Raw genomic sequence first — 22,247 nt, forward strand, 5'->3', positions numbered from 1 at the left:
GATTCTGTGTCTCCCTCTCTCTCTGCCCCTCCCCCATTCATGCTCTGTCTCTCTCTGTCCCAAAAATAAAATAAACGTTGAAAAAAGAAAAAAAAAAATTAAAAAAAAAAAAGAAAACTGCAACTCCTGCCCCAGCACTTTGGATTCCCCTCCCTGTCACTCTGTTTGTAGTCTTTTTCCCCCTCCCCATAGAGCTAATCACATGTTAACGGACTGTACAGTAATTAAGTATGCTTTTGTTTACTGCCATCTCCCTGCTAGAATGGCAGCTCCCAAGCTCCCGTCTTTGACTAGTTCATACTGTCAAAAAGCTGAGAACAGCACATGGCAGGTACTGACACTCGTTCACTGTGAGATGGGATGCCTTTTCTGTCCCCCTTTCATAGATAAGGAAACTGAGGTTTTGATTCAAACTTAAAAAGGTCACACAGCTAAGAATTAGCAGAGTAAGGCTTCACATTCTACTTCATCTAATAAGCAAATTTAAGAACCAGAACTTTGTTGGGGGCCATGCAAGTGTAAAGTATGGTTGGCCAGGATGGGGAGCTGTCCTGAGTGACGACAGCTGCTGCTGGAAGGGGGGACTTGCTGGGTATCATCATCAGGGCTGTGGAGAGGCATGAGGATGCTCAAGTTTAGGTACTGTCATCCCTAAATATGGTAGGATTTCAGTAGGGAAAAAATGACTTGGAGCAGAAGTTGTCAGGAAAGGATTCCTTGCTGTTGTGGCAAAGCTGTCCAGGCAACCATGACTTTACCTTCATATCCTCTCAAGGAATGAAGAAAGAAAAGCTGACATAGGGCCAGGCCAGGTAAGCTCACACTCCTTGAAGGAGTCACTAGACAGGGAAAGAGAAATGTACTCAACGTCCTGATAGGAGCCGTAAGATCTCGGGAGTGTTCCTACTCCCCAGCCCCTCATCTGGGAGCCAGGAAGGATGGCCACGGTGTGCACAGTGCCAGTCGCCTGCACTGGAGCATCCACTCCATCAGCATAGGCGTCAAAGGAGCATGGTGCTTACCTCCAGTGGACACCCTCAGTCTGGCTCAACTCATCCAGGGCCAGACATCATTGCCCGTTCTCTGCTTGCCTTCAGCATCAGGTGATCAGATGTTTTCTGATGCTCTCTTTTGCTTTTTATTTTGCATCTTGCTTTATTCTGTGCATCTTCCCTCTCACGTCCCTGCCTCACCTTCCCACTAGTTCAGTTTCTTCTTATGTAAATATTATACACTAGTTCACCCTCCTGGTCATGCATATGTTAGGCAGTAAGACTGTCTAAATAAAGCTCAGGCATGCTCAATGTAGCCTGTAGTCAGAGGGAATACATAAGCCTCTGCCTTTTTAAACAAATACGAATTTAACTCGAAGGCACTTGCCAGTGTGATTTGTTTTCATTGTTCATGTATGAATAAATATTTAAATGTAATCATCTGTTTATGCCGAGCCTGGGCTGGAGTGCCCATCACATTGCTATTCCTGTTTCTCCTGCATATAATTTATTTGCATGTTGATGCCATTTATTCCTATGTAAGCCTCTGTTTTCGGTTTTGAATATAATTTAACTTTTTGATGACAGTAATGGTTCAGTAAACTGCACAATTGCAGTTAATGGAATTATTTTATGATAACATTAACTTGGCATCAGATCAGAGTGGAAGAGAAAACTGTCATCAAAGGGATATTGTCAAACAGTTACTTCTCTTTAATTTATTATCTATTTTGTGAGTGGCTACAGTGCTGAGGGGGAGCTAACAGCCTGTTTATTACAAACACGGGGAAGCACTTTGTAAACCATGAAGTAAGTAGCCGTCATTGTAACATGAAATTGTGCATATGCGTGCATCTTAAACAGCCCTCTTTTTCCTTTGCATATAAAAATATTAGCCCACATTCACTGAGCACCTGTTATGTGCTAGGCACTTTAAGTGCTGGGGACTCTGAAATTAATAAGAGAGGCTTCCTTAAGTAGCAGCAGCCCAGTGGGCGTGAGTGATATGCATCCCAGCAAGCAAATCCCAGCTCCCTGGCATGAGCAGTGGTCAACGGTATGAGGCAACTAAGGCTCAGGGTGCAGACGGGTTTAAATGACAAACCCCACCTCAGGAGGATCAGTAATTCTCAGAGGAGGTGACACTTTAAACTAAACATTGAAAGGTATTCAAGAAATTAGCCCATGGCGGGTCTGGGGATAAGAATCACGAGTCCTAAGTAGAGGGAATGGCATGTGGAACAGAACTTCTAATTGTTCCTGTTACCTTCAGGATACCACTTATGAAGCTTCTCCTCTGTGCTTGGCCCTGTGTCACTTTTTACTCTACCTCACTTACTATTCACAGCAACCCTGCAAAGGATAGATATTATGATGTTTATTTCACAGAAGAGGAGCTTGAGGCCCGGAAAGATATAGAAAGGGACTCTAGGTCACACAGCTCGACGTCGGCAGGGAAGGATATGACATGGAATCCTAGGTTCTTTGTGCTGTGCTGTGGCCATGGACAGCACGTTTGTGGGGAAGAGTGGCTGGTGGCAAAGCTGTGCTGGTGGAAGAGTGGGGATGCTGCATCTGGACAGGTAGCTCGACTGGGGACACCTTGAATGCCAGATGGAGTCATCTAATGTCATCCCCCAGGGACAATCATCATTAATGCTGCCCTCCATCTTCAGAGCACAGAGTGAGCACCCCAGTGGGTGCACAGACTCATCTGCTGGGATCAGGTAGAAAGATGAACATTTCTTTATTTTGTTCCAAGAGGGAGAAATTAAACTTTATGAACAGTTGACTTAGAATAACACTTGGTTATAATTCATGAATAAATAAGCATCTGTTGAGAATCACGCTTTAATTGGTTTCTCATCATGCAGTTTAGAAACCCCTGCTTTTGGCAGTGGGAGCCACTGAAGCTCTAAAGCAGGGGACTTACGTGATTTAGATTCACCTTTTGGAAAGATCACTGAGGAAGAAAGGTGAGTGTGTGGAAGGTGGTGTAGAGGAGGGATGTCAGGAGGTTAATCATGAAGGGGTTGCAGGGATCCAGGCAAGAAGACTTGAGCTAAGGCAGTCACAGTGGGGCTGGAGAGGGGGAGGAAGAAGATACGGGTGTGTGAATGACAGAATTGCCAACACTTACTGAATGTGTGTGGGAGTGGAGTTGCAGGAAAGGGCCAGATCAGCTTATCTGTGGTTGAACTTTATGGCCTATTTGATTAGACATTGCTCATCAGCATGATGAATACAGGGTAGGAGAAGTTCTGGTGGAAAATGGTGTATTTTGATAAATTTTGAGGTGTTTATTGGCATAGCCCGATAGAAATGTACAGCAGGCAGTTAGATACAAATCTGGAGTTCGGGAGAGTGAAGAATAGAAATATAGTTGTGGTAGAAATTGATCCAAAGAGGTATTTGAAGCTATAGCACAAGGTGAGCAATGCTATAAAATTCAGGATGAAACCCAGGAGATTAGCAGGTTGAAGGGATGGAGGAGGGGCCAGTCCTTCCAGGGAAGGCTGATCAGGGACATAGGAAGGGAAACAGGAAGACTGGCATTCCAGGAGTCAGGAAAGAGAGCATTTCAAGGAGGCAGCATCAGCAATATTCACATGCTATAGCAAAGTCATGGGGACCGAAAACTGATCAGAGGCAAGATATTTTTCAGTGAGGAGGTCTTCGGTGAATTAGCCAGCCCTTCCCCAGGGCGTCGCATCTTTCCTAATATCCAGTTGGAGGCCCTAAAGAGGCAGAGGGATCAGGGCTTTGAGGTGTTGTCGATTTCCCATCATCTTCATGTGAATTACCTACACTGTGGATTGTCCTTTGCCCGGGTGTAATGCTGGACTGGCTTCTCCCTGCCGATCCTTCAGAGGCTGAGTAAACCGCTTCTATTGGGTGCCGATCTCTTACTTGGCTCACAGCAAAGTGTAAAACACTGGGCCTGTCTGCTTTCATTGTCCCTTTAAATGGCTTAATTTTGCAGAACAAGACTATCTGTGCTGTAGATAGTTAAGGGAAAAGCCATGGATGACACAAGATATTCATTCGTCCAGGTTGAAGCAGTATTTCCTTTTCTTGTTAACTCCTCCTTAGACATCTAGAAGCCTAGCTTGCTGGCAGAATCCTTGCCTTCGTGCAAAAAATGGCTGTTCCTGTCAAATGCTGCGGCTGACAGTTCCTCAGAGAATGACTTGGGTGAGAGATCAATTTACTGAATAAATATGTAGATTTAGGAAATGTGTTTGCAAATCCCCTGTAACTAAATATGAACATGAAAGATAATAAAAGGTCTGGTTCGCCAGAGGGGTGAGATTCAAGCTGACGTCATTGTCGGGGATGGTGAACCGAATCAGGGTGGCTGGGCACACTTGGTGATCTACTTCAAATGCACCCGAGGCAGTGTCACCTCAAAGTGGAATTTGTTTCCTTAATAGGAAATAATATATTTCTCAGTTGTTGGGCTTGCTGCTAATTGTGTCTTTGGGGTGGATGGAAAATTAAAAAGGACTTTGTTATGAGGCCCGGATGGTCGCCCGTCCTTCAAGTCTCCAAACTAGCCTCTGTCACTCAGATCTACTCTGCTAATACAGCTCATTCAGTTCAGTCCAGTTCATTGATTGATTCAATAAATATTTTTGAGTCTTACTTTTTGGCCAAGTTTTATGCTAGGACACTGCAGTGAAGAAGACAGATGTAGTTCACCCCTCATTCTGCCCTCATCTAGTACTGAGGGAGGTAAAATAAAAAGTAAGGAAATACACCAACTAATTGCAAACCATATTAAACACCAATGAGGGAAATAAGCGAGTAGTTAAGACATATGGTATAATGTAATGGTGAAGAATCCCAGTAACTAATTATCTACGTGACCTTGGGCAAATGACAGTCTCTGTGCCTTAGTTTCTTTGTCTAATGTTGGGATTACCTCACAGTGTTGAAGAAGTGAAATTCCAACTGACCTGTGAAGGAGGCTAATGAACCAGCCATGCAAGGGATAAAAGGAAGAGTCCTTTATGGAGGGAAAGTCTGAGCATGTATTCTTGAATAAGAAAGAGCTTGAAGTTTCCGAGAAAGTTAAAGAAGACTAGTGTGGCTAGTGAGCAAAGGGGAGAATAGCAGGGAGGTGGACTGGGAGAGAGCAGGAGAGCTTGCCATATGCAGGGTTTATTGCCAGTGTGTAGCCCAGACATTCTGCAAGCATTTCACTGAAAATTCTGGCATGCCAGGTAGTGTGCTGACACTTACATGGTGAGGAGGGCTGGTGTCACATGTCACAAGGATGGATTGGTGGTGGCTGCCTGGACTTGTGTTGAGGAGGACACTGAGGCTGCATTTAGAGGTAGTAGCTGCACAGGGAGCTGTGACCGATTAGTGGTACCTACATTGAGCAGCTCAGTGGGAAGTGATAGATTCATTAATTCCTGTGTTAATTACACAGGCCCTGACAGAAGTGAAGGGCTCTGAGTTCAAAAAGAGTGTACATTGTCCTGCAAGGCACTTGTGTTTTGGATTATAGTAATTCTGTATTTAAAATTTAAAATGTGTGTTTCATATTCCCACTAGCCTCTTTGGTTGCCTCCTGTAAGACACACGTGATAGGAACTGCCCACTCTCTAATTAGATTAGGAACAGACATGGCCTCTGCTCCTCAAATCACTGCAGAGTCCCTTTGGTTTCTCCTGCACTCTCTCAACTTTGCTAAGCATCATTGTCTTATGATCACAACATTTACAATTTTTTGAAGCCATATACGTTTCAGCCACCATGAATTTTTGGTTTGAAATTTTGGACAGTGTTTTTTTTGAAATATATGATTGTAGTCACTTCTCAATTCTCTGTTAATGTATTAGAGATAATGTAAAGACCCATATTACCCAAAGTAGCGGCTAATGTCAAAGTCATTCAGTTTGATCATCAGAGTGTGCTCTGTAGAGACTCATACTCATGCACAGGTGAACTTCTTCTCAGAAGGATGTTCTTCCAAATCACAATTTGCTGGGCTAAGTCATATCATTAATCATCACGTCCTGAGTTTCTATCAGATGGGTATTCTAGGAGGAGAGAAGAGCCACTGGTCTTGAGTACCATGGGGGCGATAAACAATGAAGAGCTTGACCGTAATAAAATATATTTTGTGAATAAGCCACAGATGATAATGCTATTATGTCAACAATTAAGGATATCCCAAATAGCCTGAGCCCGAGTATTTTATTACTGCTGACCTATCTCTTCCAAAACACTTTTTTGTCTTTGCATCTATAACACAGAACTCTTTTCATATTCCTCATACTTCTCAGACTCTTTGGAAGTCGTAAAGATTGGCCTGTTCCTTCTTTTACTCAGCTCCCTCTTCCTAGGTAAATGAATTCAAATCCAGTGCTTTAGCTCCCCCTGCTCTGCAGATTTCTGCTATGCGGAAATGCAGCCTGACCTTTCGCTGAGTTCCACATCCGTGTGTCCATTTACCTGCTGTCCTCCTGTTTCATATCTCAAAGGCAAGTCAAAGTTAACATATCCAGAACCAAAGTCATGATGTCCCTCGTCACACTGATCTACGATCCAGCATGCTGCACAAGTCAATAAAAGATTAAGATTTTCCTGACAACTTATTTTTTGTTTCTTCCCACATAGTCTGCATTTGAGTTTCTACCTTTCCTTCCTAAATGTCTTTCAGATTCATACACATCTTTCCATTTTCACTGCCAACTTCCTAAACAAAGTTCTCATCATCTCACACCTGCATTACTGTGTTACTATAATGGTCTGGCTGCTTCCATATAATCTATTTGCTATGGAGTCTTTCGAATTTCTTAAGTAGACAGTTAAAATATTCTGTCAATATGTAAAGTTCTGTTTCTCCCCTTCTAATCCTAGTTCTTTTTCTCCTTATCTGACTGCATTGGCTAGGATTCTGGGTCAGTGTTAAGTAACAATAGTGACATATATTATGTATTGGTTTAAAAATATTAGATGCCTTGTTATTGGTTTTAGGAAGTCCCTCCGTATTAGTAGTTTGATTACAATATTCACCATAATGCAGTATTAGATTTTATTTGCAATCACTAATGTTTTGAATTTATTTCTACCATCTTAGCTGGGAATCCTCCCCACCATTCTGATTTTTCTATCGTTTTTTTTCTTTTTTCTTTCCTCCTTTTAAATTGTTTTTCAATTTTCTCACTTGCTTTTTCCTCTTTACTAATATGAAAGTTACATTTTTTTTACATGTAACTTTTTTACATTATTATTTTTTTAGAGAGACAGTGAGCATGTGTGTGAGCAGGGGAGGGGCAGGAGTGGGGAGAGAGAGAGAGAGAGAGAGAGAAAGAGAGAGAGGGAGAATCTTAAGTAGTCTCCATGCTCAGCATGGAGCTTGACATGGGGCTTGATCCCACGATCCTGGGATCATGACCTGAGCTGAAATCAATAGTCAGATGCTCAGCCAACAGAGCCACCCAGATGCCTGTGAAAGTTACATTTTATATTCAATTTTATTAGTGGCTACTTGGCTACTTAGGTATTCTATCATACGTATTTAACGTAATAAAATCTCAAGTTAATATCTTTACAGTCCCCCTCAATAATAGAAGAATTTTAGAAGATACTGTCACTTCCCTCTTAAATATTACACTAGGATTGTGCAGTATTTTAGTTTGGCTTTCGGATACTCCATAAATTACACATTATTATAATTTTAAACAGTATCTATTTATATGTTTTTTCCAATAAAATTTCATCAACACTTCTGTACTGTACACTAAAAATGGTTAAAATGGTACATTTTATATGTTTTTTAGCACAATTTTAAAAAGGCTGTAACTTCTGTCATCTTTGACCTTCTGTATTTTGTTTTCCTTCTTGAAGTAAATCTTTTATAATTAACCTTAGCAAATTTTATTTGTAAATTCTCTCAATTTTAATTACTCTTATTTTATTCTGAAAGTTGGAAGGAAATTTTCTTGGGTATAGGCTTCTGGCTTTTTTTTTTTTTTTTTTTTTTTTTTTTTAGTGTGATCAGCTGCTAAGGTTAACTGTCAGTCTTACTGTTGCTCCTTTATAGGCATTCTGGTCTCTTTTCTGTGGTGGCTTTTAAGATCACTTTCCTGTCTTGTATAGTCTGCACTTCTGCTATGATTTACTTAAGAGTGGGTTTATTTTATATATCTAGAAGTTCATTTTCCTGAATCTGAAGTTTGATTTTTAATACCAATTATAAAAAACTCTCACTCATTATTCTTTTATATTTGTGTTTCCCCCATACATTCTATTACCTTTCTGAAATGTCAACTGAAGTATGTTAGACCTCTTTTTCTCCATGTTTCCATATCTCATATTTTCTATATTTTTTTATTTTTGGGGGTTCATTCTGGGTAATTTCTTTGAACCTGTTTTTTAGCTAACTGATTTCTCTCTTTGGCTATGTCTATTACTCAATTGAACTCACTGAGTTTTGAATTTTAATTATTTAAGTATTTTCGAAGATTCCATTTAGTTCTTATTCAAATATAATTTTTCACTTTTATAGTTTTTATTTCTTGGTCATATTTTAAAGCATCCTTTTTCTATTGTGAAGCATATTAAATATAAGATTTTATATTCTCTGCTGTATAATTGAGTGAGTCTTTGTGGGCCTGATTCCACTGTTTCTGTTTTGGGTGACCATGATTCCTGGACATTTTGTTGTTATTATTATTTTTGAAAGCTAAATGTCTTAAAAAAATTTTTTTTTACATTTATTTAGTTTTGAGAGACAGAGCACAAGTGGGGGAGGGGCAGAGAAAGAAGGAGACAAAGAATTCAAAGCAGGTTCCAGGCTCTGAGCTGTCAGCACAGAGCCCAACACGGGGCTTGAACTCACAAACCGTGAGATCATGACCTGAGCTAAAGTCAGACGCTTAACAGACTCAGCCACCGAGGCGCCCCTTTTAAAGCTAAATTTCTTTAGAACTTTATCAATTGTTATATATTTTTAGTCTTGAAATGAAGTTTTTATTTTGCTCTAAAGAAAACAGGGATGCTAACAAGCAGAAACCTTTTCAAGTTAAAATTTCTGTTTGTGGAACCAAGCAAGGAACATGAGTATGGGAAAACAAAAACAAAAACACGCACAAAACAAAATCCAGGTGAGGACTGACTCATGCTTAAGAAACTCAATGGAGATGTGTTGTCCTTTCCCATCCGGCACCAAGGAGCAGGTAGTTTTCTATTGTTCCCTTTCATGCAATAGATTTTTTTTTTTTTTTTTTTTTTTTTTGTAAGAAGGCATAACAGTTTGGGATACCAGCTTTATGCAAGGGTCTCCAACAAGCGGCCCCTCGAATTGATCTCATTCTTTCTATTCCCCAAGCGACCACCTAAATAGAAATTTAAGGACACAAAGGTTGAACAAATGCCTTGGGGGCAGAAGCTGGCTTTATTGCTCTCTAAGTATCCAGATTTTCCCTTTTGCTTTGTGTTTTCTCCTCTATGGTTTCTTTACTTTCCTGACGTTTTCCCATTCATTTTGAAAATCCACCTTTAGGGGTGCCTGAGTGGCTCAGGTGGCTAGGCATCTGGCTTTGGCTCAGGTCATGATCTCATGGTTCCTGAGTTCAAGCTGTGCATCGGGCTGTCTGCTGTCAGAACAGAGTCCTCTTTGGATTCTCTGTTCCCCTCTTTCTTTGCCCCTCCCCTGCATGTTCTCTCTCTCTCTCTCTCTCTCTCTCTCTCTCTCTCTCTCTCTCTCAAAAATAAACATTTTTAAAAAAGAAAAGATTTTTTTTTTTAATTTTTTTTTCAACGTTTTTATTTATTTTTGGGACAGAGAGAGACAGAGCATGAACGGGGGAGGGGCAGAGAGAGAGGGAGACACAGAATCGGAAACAGGCTCCAGGCTCCGAGCCATCAGCCCAGAGCCTGACGCGGGGCTCGAACTCACGGACCGCGAGATCGTGACCTGGCTGAAGTCGGATGCTTAACCGACTGCGCCACCCAGGCGCCCCTAAAAAAGAAAAGATTTAAAAAAAACAAAAGAAAAGAAAATTTGGCTTTGGTAGTCATTTTCCAGGACATTTTTATCCACCACACTACTCAGAAATGGAAACCTTTAAACTTACTGCAGTTAGAATGATCTTCCCCAGTTCAAATCTGATCTGGGTGTTCCTCTTCTTGAAGTCTTCTAATTTCTTCTCATTGCTTTGAGGATGAAGACAAAACTTCACGTGGCCTGTGAGGGTCTATGGGTCTTGCTCCTGCTACCCACCTGTCTCCTTTCACCAGACTTAACCCAGATTTCCTCCACCCCAAATTCCGGGGTCTTCATTCAGTCACTCTCACCCACATGACTCCCTTCTGCTACAGGACCTGTATGCTTGCTTTCCTGGGAGTGGAATGCCCTTCCCTCTTCTTCCCCTCCAGTTTTCTCTTACTGTCTCCTCCCGGTCACCTAAGATTCCCAAACTAAGTCAAATCTCTTCAGATACATTGCCCATGTATTTTGTCTTTCACATATGATCTCAAAAAGACATGTGTATTTGTTTAGCTCCTACTATTTTCCAATCACTGTGCTATCAAGGCATTTATACCAGAAATAAAGATTGACACCCAAATACATACCACAGTGGCTGTTCTAACTAAGTCACAGGTCATCTCAGCATCTGAAAATCTAGAGACGGTAAATGGCTTTTTGTGACATGGTGTCTCTCGACATTGTTCCCGAATTTCCCTTAGGGTCCACAGCTTCTGAAAGACCTTTCACTTAGCATCTGTTCTTACTTATATTCAGCACTGACACATTACACACCTGTTTCATGCATGCTGGGCCCCAACATTGTTCCTCTTTTTAAGCCTTTGAGTTGATAATGAATGTTTCTATCTAGTTGAAATATTTGTCTAGTGGTAGAAGTTTCGTATGCATTGGCGGTCAAGTGTTTATCCGAGATATATTTATCAAGTAGCCAGTAGGCCACTGTGCTTGGCACTAGAAATATGACAATGAATTGGATGGACTCAAGCCTGGTCTTCATGGGACTTTATAGTCTAGCTGGGAAAGGAGTCATTAAACAGATAGTCTTGTGGGTGCATGTGAAGTTAAGGGGAAGTGAGGTGCCCTAAAAGCATGGGATAAGAAGGTCAGATCTCTCATGAGGTCAAGGTGATATCCTGGAGGGAGTGCCATCTAAGCTGTGACCTGAATGATGAGTAGGAGGTGGCAGGTGAAGAGGATGAGAGTGTAATTGGTGAAAATAAAGCTGGAAGGAGGTACCCAACATAGTAGGGAGCTTGACTCAATTGAGTTGTGGAAAGGCCAAGGTGGCTGGAATTCAGTGACAGATGGATAGTGTAGCAGGAGATCACCTTGAGAGATAGGAAGGGGTAGATCTCAAAGTCCTTGAAGGTCAGGCCATGGCATCTGGACATTATCCTGAGGAAAACAGGGAGCTAGTATAGGATTTTGGACAGACAATGGTATGATCACTTTTGTTTTTAAAATGCTCCCTCTGGCCATTTTGTAGAAATGGATTGAAACGGGGGGTACAACTGAAGGAAGGTAGGTGGGTTCAGAGACCGCTACAGGTGAAAAGTGATGGGGACCCCAATGAAGCTGGTGATAAGGACAATGGAGGGTAGCAAATGGCTTTGGTGACTGCAATTAACAATACCATGTTATATATCTGAAAGTTGTTAAGAAAGTAGATCTAGAATGTTCTTACCACACACACACACACACACACACACACACACACACACATACACATACACACATACCCACAAAATTGTAATTATTTTTTTTTTCAACGTTTATTTATTTTTGGGACAGAGAGAGACAGAGCATGAACGGGGGAGGGGCAGAGAGAGAGGGAGACACAGAATCGGAAACAGGCTCCAGGCTCCGAGTCATCAGCCCAGAGCCTGACGCGGGGCTCGAACTCACGGACCGCGAGATCGTGACCTGGCTGAAGTCGGACGCTTAACCGACTGCTCCACCCAGGCGCCCCACAAAATTGTAATTATATGAGGTGATAGATGTGTCACCTATAATTGTGGCAATCATTTCTCAATAAATATATGTATCAAATCATTATGGTTTACACCTTAAACTTACCCAATGTTACATGTCAATTACATCTCAGTAGAGCTGGGAAAAAATGGCTTTGGGAGGTGGAATTAATGGGACTTGATGACTAAATGACAGCTGGCAGGTGAAGAGATCCACGAAGACCCATCACTACCTACCCCAGGCTCTGACTTGGGTGTCTATGGGGCCATTTGCCATGCTGGTGAACTCTGCAGAGTGAGTAGGCTTGGTCTTAGATAATCGGGATGCCCTATCTGACTCTCTGACCATAGAAGCTAGTGAAAGATGCTGGAGGCTTCCCTCAGTGGTAAAGTAGTCCACTTGTTGATGATGGAACCAGCGCCCAGAGCAAAGTAACCTGCTAATGGTCACAACACACACCAATGCTGGAGTCTGGTTTAGAACTCGTTCTCAGACCCAGACACTGCTTTCTGTCACACTGCTCGCTGCTGGTGTCTAGCCACACTCTCAGCCACAATACTACTCAAATGAGGTCCTCAGTAATGTAAACCTTAACACATTGGAACTCAACGCTTCCTCAGGTGTTCCCAGATTTCAAAACAAAGAGATTTAGTGCATATGCATTTTAAAACCCAACACCATTAGTAAGGAAAATTGTTAAAAATTCTATTTAACTCCACATACTAAATGTCAAGGCTCTCAGTAGAACTGAGCAGAAACCTAGAGTTCATTATCCTTCTCAGGAAGCCATAAGACTGAAAGGACAACGTTCAGATGCTCCTGGCATGACCACAGTTTAGAGTAACAATAACTTGACATTACTTGGGCAGTTGTCTCTCTAGTTGCAGTCCATGCCAGGAACTAGGAAGTAGGTGAAAAATCAGTACTTTGATTCTGTAATTGTAGATGGAAAACTGCCTCCAGTTGTATGACCTTGAATTAAATCCCTGGGCTCCAGCCCTACTTCCCATGGTAAGAATGAGAAAATTCAGGAAAGACTTGGGGGGAAAAGATTGTTGTAGAAAGGAGCTGGAAGGCAAGAAACATTCACTCAAAGGAAGAGTAGATATCTCTTTTGAAAATTAAATATAATATTTACTTGTTTAAAAATTATTTAACATAAAAGTGTGTAAGGAGACTGTTGACATACACAATCTTTTTTCTGAGAGATAACAATATTATCAACTTATGTATAGATTTCCAGATTTTTACTAAGGGTGTGTATGTGTGTAATCATTCTGAAACTTAATTTTTTCTGTTATCACTTAAGATATTATGGACACTTCCTAGGTCATTAAAAAACTGAAGGAAGAAATGGTCAGAGAAGCAGCCAAAACCTAATTTCTTTTTGGTACCCAAACTTTTAGACCAACTTGGCCTAAAGAGAAAATGCTGGAAGGCCTCTGCAGATTATTAGTTTCTCTTTCAATTAAATGATGCAACCTATATTTTTCTCTATATGTCTTGGAAACATGGAAGGGGGGGTGCAGTGGGAGGGAGAGTGTGCGCGTGTGTGTGTGCGTGTGTGTGCGTGTGTGTGTGTGTGTGTGTGTGTGTGTGTGTGTGTGTGCATTTCTATTTCTGTTTGGGAGCATTGTTTTGGGAACACTCAATTTCTAATTATATTGAGGGGAAAAACCCTGAAGATTATTTTTCATGCTAATAGAGAAATTTACTTAAGTGCAGAATTATGCAACTTAGTTCTTCTTGCCAAATTACATAAAGGCTGCAGCTCCTCTCAGTAGAATGAAGGATGGCTGGGGCACCCATCATACTCTATTCATAACTTAGAGTCCTTTTCAAGGCTTTTGCCTGCATCTTATTACCTACTTACTATTAATTTATTGCACAGGGTTGCCATATTTTAAAGTAAAGTGAGTATTTTGGATGGATTGTTTTCTTTCATTCCTTCTGTATTGTTAACTTTTATTTTTTTATTTAGGCTGTTTACACTTCCACCTGAGGCAGTTTTTCTTCAGTGATTGCATTAATTTTTGTGTGTTCATCCTAGACATTTTTCAGAACAGGATTCTCCACATGTTGAGTTTGTCTTTTGTTCTCTCATCTGCAAATCATTCTTCCCTGGGGTGATTTATAAGAGGAAGACTGTTTACTGAAACTTCTTTACAGTTTGCCCTAAGGGGTGATCCCTCCTCAAATGTCAGACTTCGGAAAAAATAACAGCTCAAGGAGAAATAGTTTTGTCATTGACAAAAGGATTGGCACCACGAACTTGTCTGAGCCCTGTCTCTCCACTGTTTCATGCATTAAATGAAGTCTGCATGGAGTTCTCTCTGGCGGCCAGGCTACTTGGCAATCCACATAGGCAACATTGTAGTTACACTAGCCTTTCCTTGCATATTTTCTTTCAGATGTGGCTCTACTCTTTCTCTTTTAAGGGAATAATGCCTTATGTTTCAAAGTTGTTACCCTTCAAAAGAGAATTTCTCTGGCCACTGTTGAGCTGGACACCTCACTCTAGACTCATTGGACCAAAATTCCTTGTCTTAATCTGCAATTTGGGATTCATCTTGGGTCTGTAGACCTTGGTGATAGGGGAAGGGGTCGGGGTGGTGACAAGGACCACGCAGAGCAGAGGTGAATCAGGAGGGGAGCCTTCTCATTCATGAATCCTTTTCCAGCCTCCTTGCTTTGACTTAAATGTGCCTGCTGAGTGCACTCAAGTGTTTCTTTCTGTAAGTAGGATCAATAAATGCAAGGATGATTTTCAGACAGACTCAGCCACTGGCTTCACTACAATTATTCTGCATCCCAGGTTGGAGTAGGGTGTGTGTGTGTGTGTGTGTGTGTGTGTGTGTGTGTGTGTGTGTGAAAGAGAGAGAGGAGAGGGAGAGGTGGGTGGAGAGAATGAGAGTGAGGGGAGAGAGAGAGAGAAGGAGAGAGAGAAGATAGTGAGGCAGAGAGGCAGGTAGGTTTGGTCATAGAATGTTGTGATTTTTCCAACTAATCAATCACTCTTCTGAAACCCCGAATGGCTTAATGGTTCTTTTTGTAAAATCACTAATTTACACCTACTCTAATAGAGCGAATTATTGGCTCAAGGATAGGAAAACCAGCCAAGTCACCTTGGATTTAGAGCTTGAACAGAAAAAGGTTAGAGCCAGCCGCTTAGCTTCCCTGGACAGTCCTGTAACATCACTCCCTGGGAAAATGATGCTTTTGTACTCACTCTGACTTGTTCCAGTTCCTGGCAATTGGCTCTTACTTTGCTCTATTCTCTGGAGGCAGAATTGCCTAGTGGTTAAGAGTGAAATTTGGAGCCAGACACACTCGGGCTTAAATTCTGACTCTGCCTTTTACAAGTTGGGTGACCTTGTGCAGTTAGCGTAGTGCCAGGTACATAGCAAGTGCTTAGTCAGTAGCAGCTAGTAATAGTAGTCGTTGTGTTAGTAGTAAAGGTAATAGAAATAAGGCTGCATAGCTGAGGATGACTGTCAGTGCTATCTAGTTCAGGCACTACTAGAACTAACTGATTCATAAGACATTTCTGTACAGCTGCATTGAAGGTGTTTGAAGTTCATTCATTTGATACTTTCTCATTAGTTGATGCCTTTGTTTGTAACTCATTTTTGATGGTCCAGGCCTATTGCTAGTTAGACCGAGATAGCCTTGGCTCTGGCAGAGTGGAGCTTATACTCTAATGGAGAAAACAGACAAGTAGTGATGGTTAAGAATGAAGTATTCCCACAGCGAGGGCTCAGATGCCGTCAGAGTCTGATTTCACATTGTGTGGGGTGCATGCCATTCATCTAAGGAAATCCACTGAATAAGTGGCCTCCCTCCTATAGTGTTCCTCCAGTGACTGGCCTCATATCTGGGAGTATACAAGTATCTTGACTTGTGTGGCACAGTAGCAGAATGGTGTAGCACAGCCTTATTGTTGAGTAATTTTGCTTCTTTCCATGTAAGATCACAGAGACATTTAAAATACATTTTTCATTTTAAAACCTTTCAATTAATCTGGACTTGCTCCCAGGCACTTGTGAAATGAGTCGGGTATGTGTCTTGCCAAGAGCAAATTTAGGCAAAGATTTGACCGGGTGAGGAAGACCATGGAAACCTGGGCCCAGGTCTAATCCTACAGGGCACTGATGGGACTGCTGGGGAGGAGGGAAGGAGAGGCAGATAGGCCTTGGGGATGGCCAGGGAAGGGGGCTGCTGAGGGCAGAGAGGTGCCCCCAGGTAGGCCATAACTCTGGTCAGTGTCCACCAGAGCCCTTGTTCCCTCCTCTGCCCGTCCATTCCCCTGGGTCAGGCCTCTTTAATTTCTTTGCCTTTTCTCGGATGTAAAATGTAAATAATAATAGTCTGTACCAAATGAGCTTATCCATGTGAAGAATTTAGCACAGTGCCTGACCCTTAGGACACACTCAATAATAATGTTAAACTTTTATTGTCCAATGTTTCTACTATGTAGCAATACATAATTTACCTGCCGGCCTGCCTTGTGATTTCTCGGAGGGTGGGGGGGTGGATGGGGACTGGCTCTTACTTATGTTTATTTCCACTGCAGTGCCTGGCACGCAGTAGGTGCTCAATAAATTATCTTAGTCTTTATGAAGATGCTGATTTTTTTGTTAATGCTTAGGAAGCAAAAGTGGGTGGATCTGTAAGAAAATGCTAACAATGCTAGCATTTATTTAGTGTTTACTATATGCTAGGAACCGTGCTAATTCCTTTGCATGTATTATTTGATTGTAGGACCACCTTATGGGGCTAATATCCTTTACTAATGAGAAAATTGAGGCTTAGAGAGGTTAAGAAACTTAGCCAAAGTCACCCAACTGGTAAGTGTCAGAGCAGAGTTTGGAACCCACACAGTCTTACCTAAATTTCTATCTTGCCTTAAAGAGGCAGGGAAGAAATCAGGAGGGTGCCTGTGAATGTGGCTCAGAGGAGATGGAAGTGGCTAAGGCTTAGGAAATGAAATGGGGCTGGTGTGCCAGGAAACCCTCCGCCCCTGGATTCCAAAGTGAATCTTTCTGCTGCCTTTCCAAGCCTGGGGATTCCTTGGTTAGATTCTGCACCCCTCCCCGCCCCGGGCTGCTGGCCTGAGGTTGGCATCTCCATTTTCGGCTGAGACTTTATGTACCTGCTGGAAGAGGTGGTGCAAAGCATCGTACACACCATATGGGGCCCCATTTGCATTTAGCGAGTGCTCAGCTGTGCACAGTGTCTCCTTAATGAATCACATGCAAGCAGAGCATCGCTATATTTATCCAAGCCCTGGGAGCCCAGTGCTTGCCGTGGTTGGGCTCACATGCCCCAGAACAGTGCCTTGCAGGTTGTTCCAGTTTCCTTGTGGTCAGGGCCTTCGGGCCCTTCAGTAATTCCTTCCCTGGCATGATCAGCTGCTTTCAGAAGCATCTTTCTGGGCCTTCTGAAGCCAAAAAAAAAAAAAAAATGTTTCCCTCCTGAAGCTATAACAGAGACCAAGTGCTAAAAAAGGACCTTGAAACTACATCTGCCGTGCCCTTGACTTCAAGGCCATGCTTAAAGCCTTGCAGATAGATGAGGCTTTTTTTTTTTCTTTTCCAGCTTCTCAGGAGAGGCCCCACGTTGCTGAAGGCCCTCCATCATCAATTTATTTCTTCCGTGTAATCTAAACCCTTGTGTATTTTATTTGCCTTGGTCACTCCTTCCTGGATATATTCCTTTTATTTATGTATGCTCAGATCAGAGTTTCCCAGTGTGATCACCTCTGTGCTTGGGAACCAACAACAGTAAGAATAGTAGCTGATATTTACTTAACACTTATTAGGTGCCAGCTATAATATTAAACACTTGAAAGGCATCATCTCATTGTTTCTCACCTCAAAATAATCCTTTGAGTGAGCATTCTATCTCCCATCTTGCCAGTAAGGAAGGAGAAGATTCTAAGGCCACATAGCCATTATATGGAGAAGTCTGGCTAGATAGCAAAGCCCTTTGCACTAAGTAGCCATGTGGGTCACTTCTTCTCATCTTCAGTTATTTTCCTCCAACTCTTTTTCCTATTTCTACCAAGTAAAACTCTAGGCTTAACAATTCACACACACACACACACACACACACACACACACACACACACGATTGGTAAATAAGACTGCAACAATTTTACTTAATGATGTAGTCACTGTTAAATGCAAGCCATTTCCCCATAGAATTTTTTTTTTTTAATCTTTGATGAAACTTAGGTAGGTGTAGAATATTTTTTCTTCTCTGGACCAGAGTGTGGTGTTTAGGTACTGAACTTGTGACATGAATAACAGGGAGCAGCTTGGATTCCCACTGAGGCAGATGCCCCTGATCTTGGCCTCGTGGGATCTGTTATCTGCTCTCCTGGGTTAGATTCTCAGAGTGCAGAAGGAGAAGAACGCTGAGTTCTGGTTCAAGCTATACCACTGCCACAGTGTGACCTGGAGCAAATCAGATTTTTCTTGGTGGTAGAAATTAAATTCAGGTTCTTACAAAGTTTAAGGTTGGGTACATAGTCCTCACTTGGTCTCATGGCCTGAATGTCTCTTTTCTTTCCCACCTCAGTCAAATGACTTTTAAAAGATGGCAGTGAAGCCAAGTCACTTGCTCACTTTGGCTCTCCCATTTCTTCTTTTGTACAATGGGAAGCACGGACTAGGGGCTCACTGGCCTTCCCCTCAGCTCTTGTTTCAGAATTCCAGAGGGCAGCAGCAAGAAACCAGTCTCACCCTGCAGAGTTCTGACCAGACAGGGTTGCAACAAATCCAACCAGAGCTAGTCTAAGAAAAAAAGGAATTTATTAGAAGGATATTTGTGCAGCTCAGACAACCCAAAAAGAGTTAAAACAAAACAAGCAAATAAAAAAACAATAGAGAGGTTGGGAACCAGGACAGCCTTAGGGATCTCTTCACCAGGAGTTCAGGAGCATTCCCCTGGAGTGCTGCCATTAGGATGATTCCCAACAAAGCCCATTTTTATGTTTCTGTGTTAAAAATAAAACAAAACAAATTCCAGAGAGAGCACTACCGAGAGACCATTCAGTTATAGAAGGTGGGGGTGGGCAGGGTCAACCAGTAGAAAAAGCTGCTGGAGGCCACTCTTATAGGCTCACAGGTGGTTCCCAAGAAGATGACCTGGTAGGAAACCCAACTGTCTCCAGCCCCATGCAAATAGGCTAATAAGTATGCCTTACAGAGAAAGTCCATCTGTATATAAATAATGACAACTCCACCATGGGGAGTCATGTCTGAGAGTTAAATGTAGGTCAGAAACACTATAGACCATAATATGGATTGTGAGATTGTTTATTAGACATATTAAGGCAGCTCTGGCTAGTGGAAAGAGAAACAGATTTCCAGGCAAAAGCCTTGGGGGATGGACCATTCATTAGCTTAGCTTTGGACAAAAAGTAAAACCACCACTTGAATTAGGATCTTGCCCTCCTCTCTACCAGATCTGGTCCCATAGTTTGTACTTTGATGGGATTTGGGCAAGTTTCAATCTCTTGAGAGTTTTCTGTGTCCTTATCTCTGAAGCAGGAATGACAGTAATAGTCCTAAAATTAACAACAAGACAACAGCTAACATTCGCTGGCACAAGGCATATGCCTAGCACTTCACACCTGAGCTGGTCTCCTCACAGTCTTTGGACACAGTGCTGTTATGGCCTACGTTTTGTAGATGAGAAACCAGGGCTTGAGGGAATGAAGAGGGGCAGTCAAGCATAGAGCAAACTGTTGTCCAAACTGATTGAGACAGTGGGCCCAAGAGCTGGATGGCCAAGTGTGAACTCTGACTCTAACACTCCCAGGCATGGAGTCCTTGGGCATATTGCTTGAGTTTCATCGATCTGTAAAATGGGGATAATGATAGGGCCCATGTCATGGTATGGTTAGGAGGGTAAATGATTTAATATGTATGCAGCCAGTGTCTGGGGCAGAGTAGTGCACAGTAATGTTTGATATTATTGATAAAGGTCTTTAGTACAGGGCAAGGTGGAGATTGTAAACCCAGAGCCGACTGAATCTAAAACATATACTCTATGGCAGACATCTCTGTGCTAGTAGGACAAGAAGATTGAGGAGTGAGTAGTTTAAAGAAGAGGAGGGAGAGGGAGAGAGCTGCTTCAGGACTCCTGGCTCCTCTCACGGCCTTGGCTCTATGACCTTGAACTAGATACCCAGAAAGTCAGTAGCAATTTCCAGGTCCTTATAATTGATTGGAACATTCAGTACTGGATTTCCCTTAAGCTTCTTACTTCAGGAGGGCTTTAGGGAGCTGTTAGTTAGGAAAAAAAGAAGAGAGGCAGAGAGTGACTAACACACACACACAGCGAGAGAGAGAGAGAGAGACAGAGAGAGAGAGCGCGCGAGAGGGAGATGGGGTCAGACAGTAAAGCAGAGATAAACATAGTGACCCAGAGAGACAGAAAGTAAATAATACTCACAAGCAGAGAAGCAGACACATGCTTAAAAACAGAGGGAAAAAAATAGAATATAAGCAGAAAGAAAAGAGGTAAAGGGATGGGTGAGAATTTAGCGGAGACAGCACTTGATGGACCACCCTTCCTGTGGTTGATGGAGCAAACAAACCCATTAAGTGTGTCAGCACTTTATCTAAGGAAAGCACCTTTCCCACAGCCACAGTGACTGGTGTCTGACTGTGTAGGGCAGTGACAGGAGATGCTCTTTATCTGAACTGGAGACAAGAGCACTCTCCTCTGTATTTCATGCAGGACGCCACAGATCAGGCTGCAGATTTTTCACGGTTGACGATAAAGCTTTGTCTGGAGAGGCCTTGGGCTGAACAACACTCCAGGGCTAGACCAAGAGGGCCATAAGCTGCAGGAGCCTGGAGACTGATTTTATATGAAGGGATGGTTTCTATGAAAAGTTACATGTGTATATTGGTGTGGGCCTTGAAAATCTCTGCAAGAATAACTGTCCAAATGTTAACAATCCCTAATCTTCAGGTAGGATCTCACTTTATAAGCAATGCAGTTCTATTATGTTTGCATTTTTACGATAACAATGTAGGGCCTTTGTAATCAGAGGAGCAAGAGGTTTCCACTAGTGATACGCACACTCCTGAAATTAGAGGGCCAGAGAAACAGTGGCCCCTGACATGGAACAGTCACATGTGTATTTATCTGACAACCAGGCAATGGCTAAGTGGAAGGGCGGTATACTTGAAAATATTTCTCCTTGATGCTTCCCAGACACTTTGGGGATTACCCTGGGGACCACAGTCTCCCTTCTGATTCTTGCAGAGGGTGAAATTATTAATGTCCCCTCAGCTTGGACGAGTTTCATTCCCTTGAAGTTTTTCAGGGTTTAAAAAACAGATGGGAGGGGCGCCTGGGTGGCGCAGTCGGTTAAGCGTCCGACTTCAGCCAGGTCACGATCTCGCGGTCCGTGAGTTCGAGCCCCGCGTCAGGCTCTGGGCTGATGGCTCAGAGCCTGGAGCCTGTTTCCGATTCTGTGTCTCCCTCTCTCTCTGCCCCTCCCCCGTTCATGCTCTGTCTCTCTCTGTCCCAAAAATAAATAAACGTTGAAAAAAAAATTAAAAAAAAAATAATAAAAAACAGATGGGAATCAGGGGGAGGGTATCTGTTCTGGGTGTGGACAGAGGTTTTCCCAGGAGTGAATTATGCATGCAAAGCCTGCTGACTCAGCACCCTCACGCTGAAGTCCCTGTCTCCCACCCCTCTCTCTTAATTTCAAATGAAGTTTGTGGCTGGCATACACTTTCACAGGTATTGCCTGCAGGCTTGAGAAATGACCCAGATGTGTCTTCTTTCAGGCTTTATGAAGGCAAAGAACAGATGGAGTTTGAAGAATCCATGAGACGGCTCTTTGAATCCATCAACAACCTGATGAAAAGTCAGTATAAAACAACCATCCTTTTGCAGGTTGGTTTACACTACAAAAAAAAATCTCTTTTCCCTTGGTCATCTGGTAAATAACAGCATGCTGAGATAATGTCTACTTTTGCTTGCGCGTGTAGCCCTGTGTTAACTGAAGGCCTGGGCTGGCCACATGGCACAAGGATCATGGACACCAAAGGGCTCCTCAGGGTGGGAGAAAGTGTATTTATTGTCTGTTGCTGTGAAAATAACAGTGCCTCTTTTTTTTTTTTTTAATAATTCTGAAGATTTTGCTACCTGGAAGGTAATAGGTTGACCTTGATCCATTTGTAATGGGGACAGGTGGCAATCTCTGAAATTCCTCTACTTTTGTTTCTCAGCTCCATAAGCTCAGA

General features: G+C 42.4%; 1 protein-coding gene across 1 annotated transcript in view; it reads left to right on the forward strand.

The window, feature by feature from the left end:
- The window catches only part of DOCK2 (dedicator of cytokinesis 2), a 418,809-nt gene that overhangs the window by 87,868 nt on the left and 308,694 nt on the right, over window positions 1-22,247 (forward strand). The window contains exon 23 of the mRNA XM_040444509.1: window positions 21,789-21,897. Coding sequence (XP_040300443.1) covers window positions 21,789-21,897 — 109 coding nt within the window. The remainder of the gene's footprint in view (window positions 1-21,788; window positions 21,898-22,247) is intronic.

The sequence above is a fragment of the Herpailurus yagouaroundi genome, unplaced genomic scaffold, assembly GCF_014898765.1.
Source record: "Herpailurus yagouaroundi ecotype Mexico unplaced genomic scaffold, PumYag 29, whole genome shotgun sequence".
In the NCBI taxonomy this organism is placed as follows: Eukaryota; Metazoa; Chordata; class Mammalia; order Carnivora; family Felidae; genus Herpailurus; species Herpailurus yagouaroundi.